The sequence below is a fragment of the Lepisma saccharinum genome, chromosome 8 (genome assembly GCF_977018435.1).
Source record: "Lepisma saccharinum chromosome 8, izLepSacc3.1, whole genome shotgun sequence".
Lineage (NCBI taxonomy): Eukaryota > Metazoa > Arthropoda > Insecta > Zygentoma > Lepismatidae > Lepisma > Lepisma saccharinum.
In genome coordinates, this window is record NC_139236.1 from 51,663,646 (window position 1) to 51,687,820 (window position 24,175).

The following is a 24,175-nucleotide window of genomic DNA, read 5'->3' on the forward strand; positions in this document are numbered from 1 at the left end:
AGTGAGAATGTACTGTATGTAGCAATTTATGTTGATGATGGACTGGTTGTTGGAAGCAATGAAAATGAAGTTGAAACTTTCATAAATTATTTGCAAAGAGAATTTAAGATATCCGTAGGATCACTGGAAAATTTCTTGGGAATGAGAATACAATTCAATGAAGATGGCTCAATTACCTTAAACCAGGAGGCTTACACAAAAAGGATTCTGACACAATTCCTGAGTCTAATGCTGTGTCAACTCCAGTAGGCCGTGAAGAAGTAGAAAATACTGAAGATGTTACCAGGAAGGTTCCGTATCGTGAAGCAGTAGGATGCCTTAGTTATTTAGCTGCTGCAACTCGTCCTGATATTGCATTCGCAGTTAATAAGGCCGCAAGAGTTCTGGAAAAACCTTCTTCTTTGGATTGGAGCAATGTGAAGCGTATATTCAGATATTTAAAAGGAACAGTGGATTTTAGCATAACATACAAAAAAGGAAATTCACAACTGAAGGTCTTCAGTGATGCTGATTTCGCCGGTGACAAGAGGACAAGACGCTCAACAACAGGTATTGTTGCTACATTTGCTGGTGGAGCAGTTTCTTGGACAAGTCAATTGCAGAAGGTGGTGGCACTTTCTACAACTGAAGCTGAAATAGTTGCTGCAAGTGAAGGAGCAAAAGAATTGGTGTGGTTGAAGCAACTTTTGTTAGAACTGTCACAGCTTTCGGAGTTGGATCCTCCACCAACCCTCTATGTTGATAATGCCAGTGCAGTGAAGTTAGCTAAAATTCCAAAATATCATAAAAGGTCAAAACACATAGAAGTCAGACATTTTTATGTACGAGAAAGGGTGCTAAATTGTGACATTAAGCTAGAGCATATCAGTTGAAAAGAACAGTTAGCTGACCTGCTAACAAAACCATTAGAACGTGTTCGCTTTAATATGTTGAGAAAGGCAATTGGTGTATGTAACTGATTTTTTTTGTGTGTTGATTTTGTCAATGCAGTGTTTGAAGGAAGTGTTAAGAATAATAGAAACACTGCATTCTATGATGTGTATTTGTTTGGTGCTGCCAACTGGTGGCTGAGTGTAGAACTTATCAATGTTGGTGAGTAGTATGTGTGGTACATCACAGAGTATTCTGTGTTAGCAGTGTCGACTGCATGGACGTTGATTTTTTTTCTCGTTCGTTTTCTCTGTCTGTAATATTCTTGTACGCTAAACACAATATATGCTAGTGCTTGAAATTGATACTTTGACTATTTCTTCAAATAACTTTAACACACACAAACAAAGTGCTAACAGATAATAGCCAATTAACTAAGAGACTAATTTATTTCTGTTTACCAAATTCAGGAGCACCCTATGGATATTTAAATCAAATATCTGTAATACCACAATGCATTCCCATATCCCTCTGGAGTGATATTTGAATTCCAAGATTCCAAACTTGCACCCAATCCTTAATATTCAAACACGCCCTCGTGTATACTCATTTCCCAGAAACACGAATAATTTTGCATGTTCTTTTAAACCCAACAGAACGAAATTCTTAATACTGGCAAATGTCAAAGATGAACTCAGAACAGAAATACCTCATTATATATTCCCAAACATTTGGTGAGATAGTTTAGTATGTGTGATTATACTGGACACATCAATAGCACACCCAAACTTCCTCCTGCTGTAAGAGAATACACATATGACAGAACATGGATTCATGCATCAAGTAGAGATTAATTCTTGTGTGCAAATTCCAAGTGAAATATAATTCATAAACTATTAAACTCCTTTATTAGTATGTTAATTTTACATATCTGTCGTTTAAGAGCATTGAGAAAATTCTGTTTCTTGTTTAAACAACGATGTTGTTTATACCAACATGTACAGCTGATTGATTTACCCTGAAATATACACTTACTACAATGTGTATTTGCTGGTAAATTAGTCAAGACTACCTCAAACTGACATATGATTTCTTATAAAGTGATGGCAGTATCTAACTATACCAAGTCTGAAAGGATTAACGCATACTACACATTAATGTTCACGTCGCACAGCTGATACGACACCATGTCTTTATGTGCAACCAACATGTCCATGTACGGACAAGTGACCTTGAAAAACAAAATAAAAGTTGAAAATATGCTTTGTCAATAACTGAAATCAAGATGCAAATCACATTAGTTTACATCTGTGCTAAGTTCCAGCTTTTCTGAGTGGATTACGTTAGTTTGAATGCTAGTTTTAACATAAAATTCAACTTTTGATAGCAATGGCGTCCTCCGCCATTTGCTATAACCACGAGGTTTAGTACGAAAGATTTACCATTTTCAGAAATTAACGTGAGTAGAAATGAATTCTAACGGCATTTATACTCCATTTTCGTGAATTCTCTGAACATAATGTTTTTTGTGCATATAGACGTTTGCTAATAATCTTAAATTACTCAACATGCGCATAGGTATAGTTAATAAAACAAGCCATATGACAGTACTTGTCATATCGTTCTTCATTTTGTACATTCTCCCACAGCCTCAACATCCTCTCGTCTTCTGCAGAATCCATTTAAAATTGCAAAGAAGACAGAAGTGTGACGCCTTAGACCGCACGGCCACAGTGGAGGATAGAGTACAGTAATGACAAATGTTAAGATTAGCTCGAAATTCAGCTTCCAGCTGCTTACGTTTTAGCCAAGAAAAATGTCCAGGGCGTCACAAATTCAAATGAGTATTTTCGATCAAAGCAATCCCCATTACTTGATGTTGAAGCAAATGAAAATTAGACCTCGAGAGGACACCACGCAGTGAATTCAAACTGTAATAACCGTAATGATCACACTTCTCAAGAGACACCAACACATTGCCTTGCCTTACAAACATGACGATAATATCATACCGAAACACACAAACGAGTTCAAGAGGACACCTTGTAATGAATATTAGAACATTAACTTGGTAACCACCTCTTGGGTGAGAACAAAATTAAGCCAATTCTGAAGGAAGAAAGAAAACGACGTTAACTTACAAAGATGCAAGAGTAATTTGGGATATGTTATCCGTTTCAAGAAACATCTATGTTCTGCTGAATGGAAAACCGTCTTTGAGAGACCACCAAGATTTCACCTAGAAAGGCATCCCGAACACTTAAATTTTAATTTCCCAACTGGCACGATAACATCAAATTAGCGAAAGACCCCACAACATAGGGAACCGTTGAGAAAAAAAATCAAATTTACAATAACCCGCAGGCAATAGCCTTCAAGAGACAAGGCCTGCTTTCCCACTCAGTCCCCTCAATTACAGAAGGTCGTTTCACGTCCATGGTAACAAAGTTAGAACCCACCTCACCTTAAGAAAAACCGTGACGTCACGAGCGGTGGTGCTCCACGTGATACCCCTGTCTTGCAGCAATGGCCCTGCAGCGGAGTTTCCATTGGAGGAGACTGCGTCGAAGAACACATTGGTCCAAACGATCATATTCCTCCTGACAAGCTTTCCAAAGACCAAAGAGAATGGGGATGTAAAGAGAGAAGAAAGTTCCTATACCCACAATAGAAACTTTTCAGCAACCGGCTTACAAGACAGCCAATCCGGAATGAGAAATTTAAACGAGACCGGCCAATCAGGAAAAAGCAGAGATTATGCTGCCGCCACACGCAAGTCCCCCGAACTACCGCGGTTACCATAGCAACGCCGGAAGCAACGCGCTTTGCGTAGACGGTTTTCCATTTTTACGTCTCAACACACGTCTATATTTGGAAAAATTCCATGGCGAAATATGGACACACTAAATTAAGCTGCCTGACTGCTGAAAATTATTACCAACGTAGTAAACTTTCGAAGATAAAAACATTTACAATTTAAACAAATGTATTCAGGAATTCAGGTTTCTGCTAGTTTTTTTCTTTTTCTTTACAGAGTATTGTAATTTTCTAAGTGTAGAAATTTAAACGTAAATTAGGATTTTTCCTGAAAATTACACGTAAAAAAAGTGACGGGAACTTACTTATTTCAGCATACACCATCTAAAGGCGATTCTTACAATCATTCACGAACTTTCTGCATATATCTTCATGTGCGAGCAATATTTTACGAAAAACATATGCACATCATAGAGGTTTCAAAAAACAAACACCATATTACATCAGTAATAATGCAGCCACAGCTTTGATTTTTCCAGGAGCGAGGGGGCAGGCAAAAAAAAACAGTAAATCCCATAAAACCAGTCCTTCATCTTGAAGGACTGTAATCTTATAAAAATTATCATATATTGCTGTTACTTAAATGAAAGAACATGTGTGAAATATAAATTTAAGTTGATAATCACAAGGGGGGGATCCCACCTTCCTGATGACCATGCACACATTTCACCTCAAGATGATTTGCTCATTCCTAAACACCTTGTACAGTTAAAGCAAGAATGTATTCAAAACTAAACATTAAGAAAATTGAAACCCTTACCTGACACATTACTTTCTGAAAATGTGTAAATAATTCCATAAATGAATAATTTCATCTCTCTCTCGAATAAAGTGTGGCAATTACAGGGTGCGAAATCCTGCGGGGAATTTCCCCCACCAAAAATCCCCCCCCAAAAAATTTCCAGGCAGGGAAAGATTTTGTTATAGCAAACAAAAGATAAGCAATTACTTTTAATTTCAAATATACTTTACTAAGAATAATATCGAAAACACACACAAATTAGTGTAGTCGTGAGTATTGAATGCATTCCCTCTCAAGAGATCATTAACAAATCTACTACTATTTTTACTTTTAATAACATTACAAATATGTATCACATAATTTACACATGTTTGTGGGGAGGGGGTTTGTAGATGAAGAACTTTCTCCCCCCACCAGTTTTCAATGATTTCGCACCCTGTGCAGATACATTAGTGATCTGAAGGATAATCTCGGCTTCTCTGATGATGTTGACTTGTAATCAGGAGAAGTCGTGGGTGGAGGCTTAATGCAGTGGTTGATTCAATTTTAAATTCAAAATTAGCCTATCTGAGCATAAATTTGTCTTAAACCTCAAACTTTGGCACAGAATCATCTGGTCTTACTTAGGACCAGTACTTTTTTTCTGGGAAGATAGGTTCCAGTACTCTCCAAAAAATTTGTTCTTGTGTTCATCATAAGAACTACCCAGAATAGTAAGGTATGTTCACATGTGATCCTGCATTCATATAGTTACACACAAACACAAACTTCTAATATTAAAATAAAATCATGTTATTTTTTTATTTTCACATGTAAAAAGATACCAGTATGGCATACAGTTTGCATACCACCAGAAAAAAAAGCACTGCCTAGGATTTAGCTTTGCATTACATTACCACCTTGACCCACATAGGATCTAAATATTCCAATCACCAGGTAATTGTAACATGCTTTTTCCTGTGGCACATAGCTGGAGGCAAATCTAAACCAGTGGCGTAATCGTAATATTTTACGTGGTTTACCGGAACAATTCTTACTTATTGTATATGTTTATTATATATTAGATATAAAAGAAATAAAACACCAATGCAGGCATGCAAGTAAAACAAGTATTGAATTACAACAACTTCAAATTTTGAGGCAATTTCCACATGTATGCAAAAAGCTTGTTTAACAATGGTATACCAGATAATACGGATGAATACACCACTGTTCTAAACTCAATGATAGGGTAAAAAGCATCATTCATCATCATTATCCATGAAAAAAATGTAAACTGAATTCAATTAAAAATAAATCCCATTCATCACGACTCGCACGTTCACATCTTTACTGAACAAAGAAAAAGAAAAAAAAGAATTTAATTGAGTCGTAATCCATATAATGTTGACAAGGACAAATATATGTATCACAAAATTCCATCAGATCCTACTTACGATATTTGCCCAGTAATAAGTAAATGTAGTAATTACATTTTTATTATCTACATGTGGATGTATGTTGAGTGTTCTGCATGTAGAAGAAAGTATTTTCATCAGTATTTAAATGAAACTGAACTCAGGTAAATATATATATTATATTATGATAAATTGAGCACACAGCCATTTCTACATGAAACAGTAGCACTTTTCATTTGACACACTTCTGCAGTGCAGAACACTCAACCTCTAATAGCTGACGACTCGCGACTGTATGTCTTTTGTGGAGAAATGTTGTATCTACACTGTGTTGGAGCATTATTTTTACTAGCTGCCCAAATGCAATCAGTACTGGGTCCTGCACACAAGCAAATGTGACACTGAGAACTGGAAATACTTTTAATAAATTTACTAATGAACTACCACAAATGCAGAGCATTGTCACTATATTTTTCTTCCTAAAATACACTGGTTTTAATTCACAATCTAGATTTCTAAAATGACTCGGTAACGGTTCCGATTGTTTTATGATTTATCCTAGCACAAAGACTAATTATCGTAGAATTTTGGAAATCATTGTCACACGAAATTTCAACCTTCCTTAAAGTAATTAGCACTGTTTGGACTCGAAAAAAGTTACTTATGTTGAAAAAAGACAACTTTAAAATTACCTTACGCACTTCTCATGGACAAGATATTCTCAGTCGACAAGCGACAGTAAATATCGTAGAAGCGTGGGAATGAATGTAGAAGTAAATCGGAAACTTAGTAGAATGCATTTAGGGACTTTATTTTAATGCTAAGAAAACCACACCTAACCTGCCTAACCTAACCACGAAAGCATATATTGAACAAAACCTTAAGTAATCGCTAAAACTCCGCAGTATGGTTAACAGACGTACACCGAAATTGAACCATGTAAAAATTGCATTCGTAGCATGTTGAAATCGCAACAAAACAAAAGGAACTTGGGCCAATGAGTCAATTGCAGTCAATATGTTTTGGTTAGTAAATTAGAAAGAAGCAAGAATTGCCTTAAAACTTGTGGAACCAGAAGAGTGATATAGCGGAGTTAAAATTTGAATGTGGTTTCTTACCATAAGGGAGGTAATCCATACCCCAAGCTGCATGAAAGTATGAGAATATGGTTGTCAAAACAAGCACTTCGTTTGAATCCATGCAATTTTCTTCATAACACTGACACTATTAATCACAAAATACATACTCCCTTGTTTTTCATGTACCGATCCGAATATAGTCTTCTCATCTTTCCTTTTTGAATAAATATGCATTACATCTCATAAAGAAAAAGAGCAAAAGGCACTACATTTGGAATTTCTCACAGTGTATCACAAGTTTCTCTCACTTATATACATCCGCACACAAATGAAGAAATGGCAACAAGAACAATTAAACTTTTTAAGAATTCACCAATTACTTTTTTCTTGAGGTAAACTATGCACCAAGAAAATATTTCAATATCAGAAGATTTTGGAACGTTGAAACCTATACTAAAGACTTTATTGGTGAGCTGAGTCCACAGTGAGGCAGTAAAAATAAATTTTTATCACATTTCACACTTGTCACTAAATCGTAGCAGAAATCACTTTCATGTTATGTATGGACACTGCACACTTTTTCTCCACATTTTGGGCTTCCAGGACTGGTCAACCATGGGAACATCTGTAATATAAAAACATAAGTTAAAATTGTATTGATTAGATTGATAATTTACAGTTCCATGTACAAATACAATCACATGCACTCTAACAAGCAGATCTAAACACATTTTACGTGTGCAAATGGTATTTAAGATCCAAAGAACTTAGAATTTGTAAAATTTTAAGGTTTTCACACAATGTTTATTTTTATATTTTATTATATTTAATTTAAATACTGTGTGTTATACAGATATGTACTTGATTTCCTTCTTCCCTGGAAGTTTTATATATATATATACACACACACAATATCTCTTTGTTTATATTTTTTCTTCAATTTTTCAGAAAATCTGCATTATAGAAGCATTTATTATTTGCAGAAAAACGTGCTTCACAGGCTGAGCTTCTTGCGTGTCGATCTGACAATTTTGCCTCCAAAGGGGCTTGGTATGTTAAAAGTATTCTTAAAAGCCTCCTTTAGATAGGGGAAAAAAATCACAAATTCGATGGTAGACTCCGAATCACCGGATATCCGTTCCTTTTGGATCCCTTGAGCTCCAGCCAACACGTCTTATAGGACAAAAGTGTGAAATTTCGTGAAAATAGAGGGTGGACCAAAGTATCATGCATCTGTGTTATCATTGTTTACAACCTATATATATATATGTACATACCAATATGTTTACCTTTGGTGATCGCATTATTTATTAACAAACTAAGAATTTTCTAACTACATTTTCCGTCTCGTAAGATTTATTGTACATACCTGTCTGGATCCTTCGGAATTCTGAAACGCGAATTTATCCAAGCTTCAGATCTCGTAGATTTTTCCCGTAAATCAGTCGAACTCGTAACTTACATCTACGAGGCATGGTGGGCTTTGAATTGCACTTCAGTTGTTGCTAATCGCCTAAAAAAAATACATCCAAACACCACGCCAAACACGGAGAACGAACGAATTTTGGCGTTCTACGGACGCGAGCAACATCGACGGTTACTTCAAATTCAAACTTACGTGCAACGCTTCCTTCACTTGTTAACAGTAGAGCGCTGCGTTAGTTCGTGAGTTTCGGGGGACCAGGACGAGATGCCGCTAGTGTAGCTCAAGTCCCCTACCTCCCCTCATTTCCCCTCCTAGCAGACGACGCACGATTTCCACATTAGGGGCTGAGTGCCAGCTCTCATCCTATTATTCTCTTTGCCAAAGACCCTCAATTGTGCGGGCCCGTCTGCTTCCCAAGGCTCGTTTCAACAACGGAAACCCACAAAAATCCATGGAAGAGGCATCGGGGGATTTCACAGGGATGTCTGTAAAGGGGATTGCATGAATGCCGTTTCACGTGCCATCCGATCCATGTATGCCTGCGTGGACTTTGCCGTATGACTGGAAGCCTTGTCCTGGTGGATGACAACACGAGATGTGTCGCTGCCATAGAGAGAAGGAATATATGTCTGTAAAGTGGCTCCAAAATATTCGTCTGGCAATAGGCTGCATTTATTTTAGCCTTTTTTTCCACTCTGCGCAGTGGAAGTTTGCCGTTATGGCAGTAACCACACACAACCATGAACCCGCGTGGAAAACTTTCAGCACATTCACGTACCCACTCAGATCGACCTCTTGCATCACGTGGACAATAGTAGATGACCCTTTTTTTATCACATCCCGACAGATACACCCATGCTTCATCCAGGGACACCACATACTTCCAGCGGTCCCCTGCCAGATGGCGTTCGTAGAGCTTCCGACTGTTGGTCTTCCTCTCCTGGACATGTGAGGCACGCAACTTGTGAACTTGAGCCTTGTGCTTCCGCACAAGTTGTAAATCTTGGGCTATGATGCGATTTATAGTTGCAGGCAAACCTTGCACTGCCTGTGCAATCACTCTTTGCGTTGCAGGGTTTTCACATCGCACCAAGGATCTCACTTTCCGCACAACACCGGAGGAACGCTTGGGCTTCCGACATGTCCGAGGCCCACTTTGACTGGTTCCAGCAACAGGTACAGTGCAAGCTTTATGGCGATTCAACACTGCATTGATGCCCTTCTTTGACACATGGAATGCTTTCATGTGGCACTGTTTAATTATCTGGCTATAACTATAACCAACGTCGGAAAGGGCACAGATGTACCCCTCCCAAAAGACTGAAATTTTTGGTGCCATATAAACACCCACTCACACACCAACCATCGTCTTTGCAAGTCAACACACAGTACTTTCGTCCTACTGGCTCTGGCTGCTCTGTGCTGTGCCTACGTGCTGCTCCCTGGTGATCGAAATCGTTACCATCAACGTGAAACAACCTTCTGTAGTTAAGGACTTTCATGTGGTCATGAAGACGATTCTCCTCTCTCTGCTATAGGTTTCCCTAAACATTGTCATGCTACTCTTTCTTAGCTCCTCAATCTTTCAATTTAAAACAAAATGAATTGATAAGAAACATTTATTGGAGAAGTGAAAATTTAACAATCTATGGAGTGGAAACGTATTTGCATTTCAAGAACGATGTACTCAAACAAAAGATTATATGAACTGAGAACATGTTAAAATAACGAAAATAGGCAACTTCAAAAAGGAACTATAAGAAAAAGTACAAAAATAGGCAGTACATATCAACTTGTTATTTATTTTCTTTGTAATTTTCATACGTAAATATTTATTTTTATTTCTCATATTTTGTTTCGCTTTTTCTCTTACTCTTGGTTAATCGCAATATCATGATGGTGATGATGAATGGCAATTAGATAACTTTTATGAAGGAAAGCTCACAAATGCCCGGAAACTGCTTCCGAGAAATATAATCCATTTCAGTTAACATTGGGAATAATATGTCAAACTTCTTATACTGTTAGGAAGTCCTTTCTATTTCATAGGAAGTTAACGGACAAAAGCATAGCAGTATGACTAATTTTTGTCACGTCCAAGTTAATTGATTCTTGCGTATAAATTTATCAATTTAAAATGGAAACGCACTTCCTTCCACACGACAAATACACAGTGTAATTTAATGTTTTTTTACATGAGACTAAAAACATTTGTAAATTAGTATTTTTTGGTGATCCTAAATAGTACAATTTATCACACTTTCAGTTCTACGCATAATTGCGTTCAGTAAGTTACTGATACATGTACTGTGCATGTAAGGCATACAGAACCTTAAATTAGGTTGCTTTGAAAATTTTTAGTGCATATTTTAAGTGCATATTTTGACCTTTTTTAGTCCATATTTGCATGCATATTTTGGCTTTTTTTAGTGCATATAAATCCGTCCCCTAGTAATAACATCAAGGCAGGCAGATTATATGACCTTGGTTACAAACCAGCAAGCAAGAGTGGAAATTTTGGTGTCCTACATTTTCCTCGGAATAGCAAGTTTGCTCCCCGCGCAGAGTTTCCAGCGCTGCTTCAAATTTATCAAAAAATTATATTTGGTATTAAATTAGGATATTTTTTAATCTATCAAAATGTTGTTTGGTGGGTGGTAGAGTTACAACAGGTGGGGCCAGGGCCTCCCTCTATCGACGTTCCTGGTGTCGGAGAAGGAAGCATGACTTTCAATGTAGTTTTTCAGTCGTCTTTAGAATAGTTGCCAACATGTAGTGAGGTGCGAGGAAATGAAACTGAGAGCCACGAGGATGATAGAGTGAAGTTGATAAAAATACACTCTTTTACCTAATCATTCTTTGAATGAGCTTGAAGCTATTTCGTCAACTAAAACTGAACGTAACAACGTATGTTGTGAGTGGAAAGAAGATGCGTAGATAATGAGTGTTTAGTTATAGTAAGAGAAGTAGCAAGTCAGAGATAAATTGAAAACGTGGATAATTTTAGTGTCCACAAGAGTATAGGATGAGGTAGACACAAATATAATAAAATAATGCAGATAATTGTCAATGTTTGCATTGAAATTCGAAAATCTGATGAGTTATTTGCATCATAAGAGGTGCATCTTGGTAAAATTAAAAGAAACATTAAGGTAGAAATGTCAAGATTATGTCGTTAATGTGAAGAGGAATCCTCATAATGAGCTATTGGAACGAATGCTATGCTGTTTTTACACATATTATTCGGATTAATCCCGGGCGGAGGCACATAGTAGTTCGGATCCCACTTTAAATTATAGGTCCAGTCCCGATTAGCCTCACTGTGCATAAAGTGGACTTAAAACACCAAATCAATCGGATTAATTATTCAATCTTACATTTTAAAATGATGGAATTTTTTAACCTGAAACTAGTTGGTAAAGAATGCGTGAGAGGGCAGCAGAAGACGGCTGCATGCAGAGATATCTACGGTAGAAATCCGAACTACGTGCACAATGGGCTTTCAGTCTGACTGGTGGGTTTGGATCCATCCGAAATTTCAGATCAATTTAATATTTTTTCTAGTTATCTTATTAGTAGTTAGTTTCCTAATTCGTAGTCAGTTAATGTTTTGTATAACAACACACTATAAATATATGCTGTACCAGCGGCGGCTCAAGATAAATTTTCACCCGGGCGGGGTGGATTTTTTGGCACCCGTCTACTTTACCTCCCCCCCCCCGTATTTATTCCCCGTAAAACCTGAAAGCAAGCGAATAAGAGGGCGGCCCAGGATGCGATGGATAGATGATGTGGAGGGAGACATAAGAACAGCGAGTACAAGAAGATGGAGACAAAAGGCAAGAAACAGACAGGAATGGACTGGTACTATTGAGAAGGCAAAGGCTACACTGTAGTGGAACCACCAGAAAAAAGAAAAAACTGCGCTGTGAACCGTATTCCCGCGAGGAGGGGAGGGGGAGAGTGGAGCATGCTTCCTTTTGGCCCGAGCTGAACGGATCGAGGGTTAGGTGAGCGAAGGGTTTTAGCCGAAGGTTCTTTTGTTTGTGAAGGGCCGTAACACCCTTAACATTTATACAAATGTTCACTTCATCTCTTTTGTAGTAGTATGGACGTCCCGCTTCTAGGCCTTCTTTTTGGGCACAGTGGGCTCGCAGTGTTGCCAACCCACCCCACGAAAATTTCACCATATGATATTTTACAGGCGATGCTAATCTACAAATAGGAGTTGGCAACACTGACTAGTACCAAAAAGTCGCTTCACAAACCTTTTGTTTTTAATTTTGCCATATGATATTTCACAGGCGAAGCTAACCTATCGTGAACTAAACTAACCTTACTTACTCACCCACACACACACTATGCCTTACAGAGTAAGGCAGCTATATCACTTGTAAGGACTGACGGTGGCCAACACACAAGATCTATTGCAAACTAAATTAACCTACGACATAAGCCATGGACACACACTCCAAGCCTTCCAGATAGGGTATAAGCAACTCACCTCTTGCAATTGTTTTTATATTTTATGACGGGGAAAATTAACCTACAGCTAGCAACACTGTTTGAGCTGCTTTCGACGAGCAGTGTTACCAAACTTACACTTTGCAAATATTTGTTTCTATAGGCTAAAGCTAATGCTCTACAGCTAGAAGCTTGAAACATATACAAACAAAACACCCTAGCAGAGTATGCTAACTTACCTCATGTAAAAATAACCATTATTCATCCTCATCGTTGCCATTAACCAAAATAACTTCGCTTCTTCTTTTTTTATCTCCATTGGCTTGACAACAGAAGTTAACTATATTTTGCATACATGCAGAAGTAGAAATGTACGCCCCGAGGTGTGCTGTTGGAAGACTATACAATGAGACACGGCGCCTCATTCTTTTCAATACAAAAGAAAAAAAATGAACAAGTGAGCAGTGGAGTAAAATTCTTTCTTTTATTTTGATGTGAACAAAAGTTTTAGTCCATGCATTGATTTGAACCCCCTTGTCCAAAAAACGAAAACTCCGGTCCCATCTGGAGACTGCAAAACTGATATGTATGTCTATTCAGAAAAACCCCAAAGTTTTAACATCCATGGACAATACCGTACTGTGGCTGTTGCCCCCCCCCCCCCCCACCCTTTGGTAATGTTTTTTTCCCCTTGTTGGCTGAACGCGAAGATGCTCGAGACTTTTTTCGAAATTGTTTTCAGCCTCGCATAACGATACAGCCGTATGCATGTAAAACTATTTCATCACACACAGGCAAAGGGGTAAAAGGTAATATTTCTCTCCTTCCCTCGCTTTTAGCCATCGTCCAGTGTCCTTCTAGATGGCAGGTGAATCGTGACTAGCAAAAGTATTGAAATCGAAATAAGAATTATCCGTTATGGTCTCCCTCCCTTCTTTGCATGCATGCTCGCTGACATTGAAATAAGCGAAAACACACCGCTATGCTTAAAAAAAGAAACATCCATTCATTGCCAGATTGTACAACTGTATAGGTCGAGGTTCATAATCCTCGTCCATCTCATGCCAAGGACTGCATATTTTGTGTACAGTTTATAGTGGCATCATATTCCTTCTCCAGATATCAAATTTCAGTGACTTGCAAGACAGCACAAGTTATAACTCATTACTAAGTCTGTTTTTTTTTTAAAAAAAAAATAATCGTCACTCCATATGACAATGCTTGCTGTCAGTGATGAAATTTTTATGCTGTTTAACCTAACAGTATTCGAATCTGTAAGGGGCCGGGGACTGAGCTTTTTGCATTCTACATTTACAAACAATAATACCTTTGCTAGAAAGCGCAGTGCAATAAATGTCCTTTTTTATCAATGTTTTAAGTTATGCAATAATTTTGACATTATATTCATGTCCATTTCCAAGACTAGATTTATATACACAACGAACTCACTCTTGCAATATATTGTCTGATGCAACATTGTGAAAGGTTCTCGTATGTTCGCGAAACAGGAAATACACGTCATAGCTTCCGTGAATTGAACGCAAGGTTACTGGGGCACACAAAATACCGTAAGCCAAGAAAGAAGAATTATATATTCCAAATGCAGGCATCATTTTTCTTTTTTAAGTTCACTTTATGCACAAATAGAATAATCGGACTGAATTTACAGTCTAAAACCACTATGTCCTTGCACCAAGTATCAAAAACCTGTGGTTATTTTATTATATATTAGGCGGTATTGATAGGAGGAGATTGAAATAGTTGTTGCAAGTTACTTTTTAAACCCAGTACATGTGTAGGAAAAACTGCGTATGAACTGTCTCACTCTCTCTGTCTGTGTGTCTTATTTTCGTCAGGTGGTTGTGTCAATCGCTAGTTGTATGTCACAGCTTAACCTGTGAAAAACCGTACTATATGTCAAATCACAAACCCTGACACCTTCTGTAAACAAAACCACCTGCATGCAGAAAGCATTGCAAACTCATAGAAGTAAAATAATCCACACGAAAATCCAGTGTTGTTACAGGATTCATTACGTAAGGTAATACAATGGCAAATTTGTAGTATGGGATACGCTGCCGCAAATGACGTCTCACTTTAAACCCAATGCTCTTTCTTTTTTTACTTATTGCTTCACCTTTATGGTTAACTCTTTGCACCAGTAATCATTTCCCATATATTTGGCTTCTTTCTTTGAATATATTTTACTTGCATTTTTTAGACAAAATGATATAACATGGTAATGTATATTTCTAAGGATGATATAGATAGGAGTGTATTTGAAATTTGTTTGTACATTTTATGTAAATTGTATCTTATATAAATAAAATATATAATGGGCATAAACAGCCATATGCATTGCTGTAAGTCCAATAAATATATTGATGATGATCAAAACAAGACAAAAAGTTCGTAAATTTATTGCGGTTGGAAACTTTGACAAGCATCCTAATAACGATTTTTGTTTCGCCAAATATAGTGCACTTCGTAAAATAACTTGGTGACATGGCAAGGTAAGATAAGTGTGAACATTTTGTAGTAATATAACTTTCAATGAGCTTAGAGATTTGTGTACATAATGATATTTTATAACATTGGTTATTTTCTAAAAATAATCATGTGAACAGCAAGGAAGTAGTGCAACTTAGTAATATTGCCTGACTTAGCCTTAGAAAAATAACATGCCGAGTTCTATGCGTGAGGGAAAGTCTCCGTGTTCTCCTAGCTTGTTTTCAAAACACCAGCAAGGACAGCCTTTGCAAAGGGGTGAGAAACAGATTCTACTCAATATTTATGTAACGTTCTGTCAGTAGTATCCTGAGAAACCAGTAAATGAAGTGGTTAAGTTGGTATCCCAGTGCAGTGGTGTGTCAGTGTCTGCAGTTTTAAGGGTTATGAAAGAGAGAATGACCGGGAGAGTAACAATGTATGCGGCTGCATATTCGTCTGATGTTTTGAGAACGGGTTCTCACATTCAGAGGCTCTTATATAAAATGAATAGGTGCGGCGAACTATGAGTGTAACAGCAGATGATTGCGGTCATGGATCAGCTGACGCGGAGTGATACATCGAATCGGTGAGACCGTTTGTTTACAGAAGGTCTCAGGGATGGTGATTTAGACCTTAGGTAATATTTTTACATGAGGTAAGTTAGCATACTCTGCTAGGGTGTTTTGTTTGTATATGTTTCAAGCTTCTAGCTGTAGAGCATTAGCTTTAGCCTATAGAAACAAATATTTGCAAAGTGTAAGTTTGATAACACTGCTCGTCGAAAGCAGCTCAAACAGTGTTGCTAGCTGTAGGTTAATTTTCCCCGTCATAAAATATAAAAACAATTGCAAGAGGTGAGTTGCTTATACCCTATCTGGAAGGCTTGGAGTGTGTGTCCATGGCTTATGTCGTAGGTTAATTTAGTTTGCAATAGATCTTGTGTGTTGGCCACCGTCAGTCCTTACAAGTGATATAGCTGCCTTACTCTGTAAGGCATAGTGTGTGTGTGGGTGAGTAAGTAAGGTTAGATTAGTTCACGATAGATCGACCTGTCACGACCAATCAAAGCTATGCACCACTTTCTGCCTTTGAGTCACATCTGCTGTACTCTGTAAGGCTATATGTGGGTGGGTGAGTGAGGTTAGTTTAGTTCACGATAGATCACACTTTGAATTTGCTCACTTTTGGTCAGTAAAATTAATCAGAAATATTAACTGTACTTCAAAAAATAAATTGTGTGTATCTCATGTCGAACTAGAAATAAAGAAGTCAGACATTAAGCATGCATGCAGATTAATTAAGCTGTAAGGTTAAAATTGGCCCCCTTCACCCAAATCGCATTACATATATGTGGGGGGCAAAGGTATGCATGTTTCCGTCCGTGGCATTACAAGAGAAGAGCCTGCTTAAAGGTTTTTGGTTAGCATGTAATAGATCAGTATGCTAGAAAAGACATAAAAAAGGGGGGAGCATCAACACTGCACCACTATTGCCAGTTAGCATGTTTTAGATCGTGGTAATTGTCACCAACTCTCCATCTTACTGCATACTTATCATCTCAGAAGAAGCTAAAATATTACAGCATAGATCGTAGTCAGCGCTGTCAACTCCTATTTGTAGGTTAGCATCGCCTGTTAAATATCATATGGCAAAATTTTCATAGGGTAGGTTGACAACACTAAGCCCAGAAAACATTTGTGAAGCGACTTTCTGGTAATAGTCAGTGTTGCCAACTCCTATTTGTAGGTTAGCGTCGCCTGTAAAATATCATATGGTGAAATTTTCGTGGGGTGGATTGGCAATACTGCGAGCCCACTGCGCCCAAAAAGAGGGCGTAGAACCGGGACGTCCATACTACTAATATTACACAATAGGGAAACTAATGGGTAATATTTTTTCCTACTTACCAAGTCTACAATTTCTTCTATTTTTTCTATCTTTCATGTGGTATGGCTCTGAGAACTCTACTTTTGTAACAAAACTTTTAAAACTTATTTTAAAACACTACATTGCTGACAACTCTCACCCCGTCTAGTTGGCTGCACTTTTTGACACTCGGTGCAGTGCAGGTGTATCCAGAGTCAGAGTGGTGTAAGGGTGGTGCAAGGGAATGACGTTCAAACAACTAGACGGAAAGCGGTGTTCAAGTTCAGGATATTCAAGAAATGCCTGTCTGCTGCTTTAAACGGTCATTTGACGTGACGTCACGTGACCATACACCATACTTACACCGACCCAGAACGTGGTGCAGACGGTGCAGACACCAAATATACTACTTGACTCCAAATCAACGAACTAGAGGACTCGGTGTTGCACCGTGCAACCAACAGGACGTTTCGGTGCAAAGAGAGTCAAAATGTGCAGCCAACTAGACGGGGCTAATGACATGTCACGACTTGCAGTGTTTTCACTGGCTGCTTAACTTCTGATTAGCAAGACGGATACATACAGGTGAGTTGATTACTGATGATACACGGACATTGACTGCCCGGAAAATGACGTCATGTGGAGGTACTTGAATTGTTGAGAATTATTAGACTAATCAAGTAGTTGATTTTCATGAAAGTTGGCCCAATATGTTAGTGTCAAAGGCTGCAATATATCAATGTATGTCAATGTATAATTTAATGACTAGTATATTAATACTTGGTCACAGCTGTTGAAGAAAATTAAGACAGAAACATTTATAATTGGTTGCTGACTGCAACAAGTTGCAACAGTTTCTAAGATCTTAGGTATGGAAAAAAATCATATATTCTATGGGACACATCAATTCGGAAATGAATTGTCTGGTAGGTGAAATGACATTAGCTATAAGTTATAAACTCAAACCCCCCTACTTTACGGAATAAAGAAATATTGTATGCTCGTTATTCCCTTCTCCTCTACATTTGTTTCTCTTATCTTCTTTCTCCTTTCCTTTCTTGTTACTAATTTTTTGTCTTTTTTTCTCAATTAAAGTATCTCCTTCTTCTTGCTTACTCTCTCTCCAAGTACGTATTTAGTGGGTGGGTTCAGGAGGTCCGGACCCCTTCCCCCCGAAAGATATATCAAGTACTTGAATTAAATTATGAAAAATATATTAGTTTAACCGTTGTTGTATAATTTTCTTTGAACTCATTGGAAGACAAGGATTATATTGGGATCATACGACTTTGAGGGACATGAAAGACGTATTTAAGGGGTCTGGACTCCTCCCCCCACACACACACATCCACTCCCCCGAAAGACCTATTAAGTACGAAAATTGAATAATGAAAATATACTCGTTTAGCATTTGTTGTATAATTTCCTCTGAACTTATTGGAAGACAAGGATTATATTGGGATCATACGGCTTTGAGGGACAGGAAGGACGTATATAGGAGGGGTCAAGGGGTCTTGACCCCCCGAAAGACTTACCAAGTACTAAAATTAATTAATGAAAATATTAGCATTTGTTGCATAATTGATGGTTATTAATTTCCTCTGAACTTTCTTTAATCAGAAACTTACTTTTCTCCAGCTACATGTGACATCATTTTTGTCATTCGATAAATATTCAATTGTTCATCTGACATTAATTTCATTGCCAGAGCACTTGTTTTTACGTAAATTATTCCGATATTAACTAAAGGTAAGCTACGTAATGAATATGCGCTGTTATATCTTTATTTTTATAGCTACAGTCTTTTTACCTAATCGTGTAATAATAATATAATATTAATTTATGTATTGTAATTTGTATTAATTTGATGTAATATAATTATTTTAATTTAAACATTATTATTATTATTATTATTATTATTATTATTATTATTATTCCTGAGACACTTGATTAGGACCCCCCCGAAACATACGGTATTTCTAGATACGTGCCTGTGGCTCTCCCCTTTAAAATCATTATCTTTTATGACACGAAATCGTGATCAAGCTTTTCAATTTTGACCATAATATTTTGCAGGAGCTGTGTATTGATGAATTTGGTTGGAGGTTGGTATTATTGCGATTTTCACAAACAAGTATTCCATTTCACTTTCTGTTTCAATCTTTTCTTATTGCTTTCTCCTCCCTCTGTCTCTTCTTCCACCTTACGTCTTCCTGTTTATCTCTTTCGTTCTACCACTCTTTCTCTGCCCGTGCGAAGTGTAAATGCAATTACTGTGAAAAATATAATGAACTTGTCTTACATTTTTAAGTAGGTTGATTGATTGATTGATTTAGTTTATTATACTTCGCGTTTTGTGCCTCTTGGCTAATTTGCGAAGATGGGGATGAGTGATGAAATGATGAAATTGATGAATCGACATTCACAAAAAAACCAAGTCCGAGCGGTATTCGAACCCAGGACCCTTGGCGTCGCAGTGCGATGTTCTAACCACAGGGTCCGGCACATATTTAAGTAGGATCCGAACTACTCTACACAGTGTTGCCACCAGGAATCGTGCACAATACACCGTTGCATGAAAGCACATTGAGGATATGGATGTAAGTCTCTACATATCCTCGATCTTGCACTCTGGCATACTCAGAAGGAGGCTGATGGGGATACAGCTCTTCCCGAAATTTTGAGAAAATTAAATTTTGAAATGAAAGCAGTAAAGAACTCGGGAAAACCAAAACGGTAATTGAAACCCCGCCTTAAATTGACCCCCCCCCCAAATTCCAAAATTTTGTCTTTGAACAGCCTTTAAGATAAAGGTTAATAATGGTAATTGAAATATTTTATAGTATATCCCTCCCCTCCTCGAACGCAGATATGTAATATCCACCTTTACGATTCCTGCCCTCTCCGAGAAAAAATTCTGCGTACGCCAGTGATCTTGCCCATAGTGGATGTGATGTGATCAGTGGCGAAGCCTCATAAGAGGCCCGGAGGCCGGGCTTACCCTAATATACACTGCTCGCCATTAAAATTGCAACACCCAGAAGGAAATGAGATAGAAACACTAAACTTGGCAAATATGTAGTTCATAATAAGATAAGAAAATGATTACAGTTAGAGCTCGGTGGTGTGACATGCGACACGTAGAACATGGTTACATAACCCCAAGGAGCTAGTAGCGTGTACAGCCTCTACGGGCGGCAATAATTGCTGCAACACGGCGAGGCATGGACAGAATGAGTCTATCGATGTCTGCTTGCGGTATGGCGTCCCAAGCGGCTTCCACACGGTGCCAGAGGTCTTCAACATTACGTGCCAGAAACCTGAGTTGGGCCAGCCGGCGACCCACCATGGACCAGACATGTTCAATTGGCGACATATCCGGCGAACGTGCTGGCCAAGGACGCAGGGGCACGTGGTTAGCTTCCATAAATGCGAGGACATTCCTTGCAACATGGGGGCGCGCGTTATCCTGTTGAAAAGTGGCATTATGGAGTGCATGGATTAATGGGACAGCAACAGGGGTGAGAACCTGTGTGATGTACCGTTGGCTGTTCAATGTCCCTTGAATGCGTACGAGACGCGAACGAACACCTATGGCGATGGCACCCCATACCATGATACCCAATGAAGGCCCTGTGTGATGATGCATGATGCAGGCGTCATGAAGCCTAGTGCCACGGTGCCGCCACACGCGTGTACGTCCATCATGATGTTGTATACAGAAGCGGGATTCATCAGAGAACACTACAGCATTCCACTCCGCCATCCATGCACGACGGTCTTGGCACCATCTCAGACGCAAACGCCTATGCTCTAGCGTCAGAGGAATCTCCAACAGTGGGCGCCGGGAAAAAATTCCCCGGTTCGCCAAACGACGAAGCACGGTTCGTGGTGACACTGGACGTTGTAAAACATCCCGTACTTCATGCGCAATCCTCGTTGACGTGGCTGTTCTGCCTGTAAGGGCCATGCGTATCAGTCGTCTGTCCTCTCGTTCCGTCGTCCGACGAGGACGTTGTGAACCTCTACGTCGCTCTACAGTGCCTTCCTGGACACACTGGTTCCATACACGGATCACTGTGGATGTATTCCGTCCTACACGGGCACCGATCTCACGGTAGGATAATCTGCATTCACGGTATGCAACAATTCGGCCGCGATCGAACTGGGAAACCTGCTGGAATCGCTGCCGTATTCGACGACGTGGCATTGCTGACCGATTTTAACACACTACACTCACGACCATGCACTTTCACTGCTCTTCTGCACCTATCTGACCTGCTACAGGTACCACTTACCAGATGGCGTGGCAGGCGCACATGACGCATGACGGCCTTGAACATCTAATCATTTCCTTCTGCACCTCTCCTCTACACACTATGCACATTTCGTCCGATTCCGATTACTCCTTCTGGGTGTTGCATTTTTAATGGCATTTTTAATTGGCTAGTACGGATTATTTTATTACTTATAATTTCATTGAACGACGCCTTGATACAAGAAAACTGAAATTCTAGGTCTGACGATAATTTCCACAAATTTCCATCCCTGCCAGGGGCCCTATCGTCGCATGTCGAGCCACTTCTCCGAGGGCCTCAGCTGGTCCCATAACATTCTATGTGATTCATGCGGGAAAGCATAATTTCAGGGGCGCGTTCGCCCGAAATGGACACAGTGAGTCCGGCCTCACGCAGTGATGCCAACCCTAGCGTAATTGTGCTAAACGTAGTACAATTTGAAGTTTGTTGTCACCTAGCACCCTGTGTTTGGGATAATGGTAAAATATAGCATAATATATAAACATGCGCCCCTGGGACACAGATAAATTGAATTCAAAGGAATATATTTTGAAAAAATAAATTTAAAAAATCTCATTTGATCATTTGATCTTATTATTATCAGACCTTATTTGTTTCAAACAAAAGGTAGCATGCCGATCCAGCCACATCTGGTTCACCGTCTTCTTTTCATATTTTCTTGATCTTTCCTTACTTAGCTCACGAGGAACATTTTATTGAAGGAAATTGCTAGAAAGATGAGCTCATAAATAAAACAAGCCGCCGCTTTTTGTAGTCGTCGAATTTTCTCAAACTTTTTCAAGCGATTTAACCAATTATATTGGTTAAACCATTGTAATTAATTTAATGGGGGGAATTACCAATATTGTTTAACTAATCAACAACGCATGTTCACATCACAACTGCCCCCAAAATAGATGCATAAAATTAGACCTAAATCATCCGACACAATTTAAATGCATTTAGCAAAATTTAAGAGTTTAATCAGCACATTTTATCTGATTAAGAGGTTGGCAACGCTGGACACACGGTACAAACTAAGCTTCACATCTGTTTCTTGTCCAGCTCGGTGTGTCCAACGAGGGGAAAGGGAAGGTGAGGGTAGAAAGGCAAAGACAACTTGTTCCGAGGACGGAAAATTGATTCTATCACAGTGTCCTGCGTTTTCGTTAGTTTCTCGATTTACTCCTTTTGCGTTGTTGTTTTATTGTTATATTTTATCTTGTTATTTTTATTTTCGTTCATTTATTTTTTTATTGTTCTTTGATTGATTTCCATTATTTTACTTCGCTTTTTCTGCCCCCACTTTTGACTAATTTGCGAAGATGGGGAAGAGTGTTGATATGATGCAATTGACGAATGGACACTCAGAAATATCCACGCCCAGGCCGAGATTCGACCGAGGACCCCTGGCGTCGTAGAGCGATGTGCTAACCACTCCGCCACGGAGGTCGGGTTTTATTGTTGTGAGCGTGAAGTGAGCAAGGGGAATAATGACTTGTATTACTCTGGAATGCTACAAAAACAAGCATAAAAGACTATTACCGGGCATAGGAAGAAAGAAGGGGCATCGGAACATTGAAGACTGCCACTCGAATGACATCTAAAGCATTAATTTACAATAAAATCAAGAAATACGATTTACGAGTTAGCACACATAAAGAGTTACTATTGATAGATGCAAGAATATGTTGTTACATTTTCAAAAATAACTTTAGAGGTTATATTTCTTATATTTTAAAAAAGTCGCACCCATAACAACACGAACTGACACGTTTGTGCCTACCCTACCGGTGACACCACGCTTCGCCACTGGATGTGATATGATCGTTCTGTCCATTGCTTGCTATTGTTGCTTTGATTATAAAATTTCATATTTATTTGTGAAGTAACTGTCATTAGGTAATTTACATTAAGTTATCGAGGCATCACAATATCATCTCAATTTAAAAATCCCAAAAAGTTAACGAGATGGAGTCATCAACTCACCACCTCCACTACAGTTATTCAATTTAAAACACTACAGTTAAATCACAAATTAACATGTCAAGGGATACAAAACTTTGAATTATGACCATGCGACACCAATTTCAAATAAGTATATACACACTTTTCTTTCTCGGTGGCAGAATGACTCTGGATTGACGCAGCCAGGCATGGGTTCACAGGTAGGCTTGCCAATCTTCCCGGCTGGAATCGAACTCACTGCCCCGGTTTCCAAGATAAACTTTGTTATCTCCCGGATTGACGAGATTAAATATATTTGGTTAGCGCGATCCTCCCGGGTATGGCGATCAGTCCCAGTTCGGTAATAGGAAAATTCAGGGGGGTCCAATTATATTTTTAATATATTTCTATTTCCTTTTGGTATGCATTTGCAGAGCGAAAAAAAATGTTATTGCAAATCAAACAACTAAACCAAACAATATTATTTCAAAGATCGTTAAAAAGGAGTCTTAGCTTAGCGGCTAAGGTTGTTGCTCTGTAAACAAAAGTGTTGAGTGTTCGATTCCGGGTAATGTTAGTGTAAAGTGTAAACATTGTTACAGTGGCGAAGATATAGTACAAGCAATGCAAGCACTGCTTGCACCATTAAAATAGTATTTAATGTACTTAATGTTGAGTGCCTTATTTAGTTTCTATCGCATTCGATTTCGCGAAATTTTACGGCCGCAAACCCTCTCAGCAGCCCGTTGGCAAGCACCAAACTCTCTGCTTGCAGCCAC

The 24,175-nt window shown here is 38.6% G+C and overlaps 1 protein-coding gene across 1 annotated transcript in view; it reads left to right on the forward strand.

Moving 5' to 3' along the window:
* LOC145991776 (nuclear pore complex protein Nup155-like) overlaps positions 1-24,175 on the forward strand; it is a 108,626-nt gene that overhangs the window by 267 nt on the left and 84,184 nt on the right. The window contains exon 2 of the mRNA XM_083127827.1: positions 187-760. Coding sequence (XP_082983953.1) covers positions 187-760 — 574 coding nt within the window. The remainder of the gene's footprint in view (positions 1-186; positions 761-24,175) is intronic.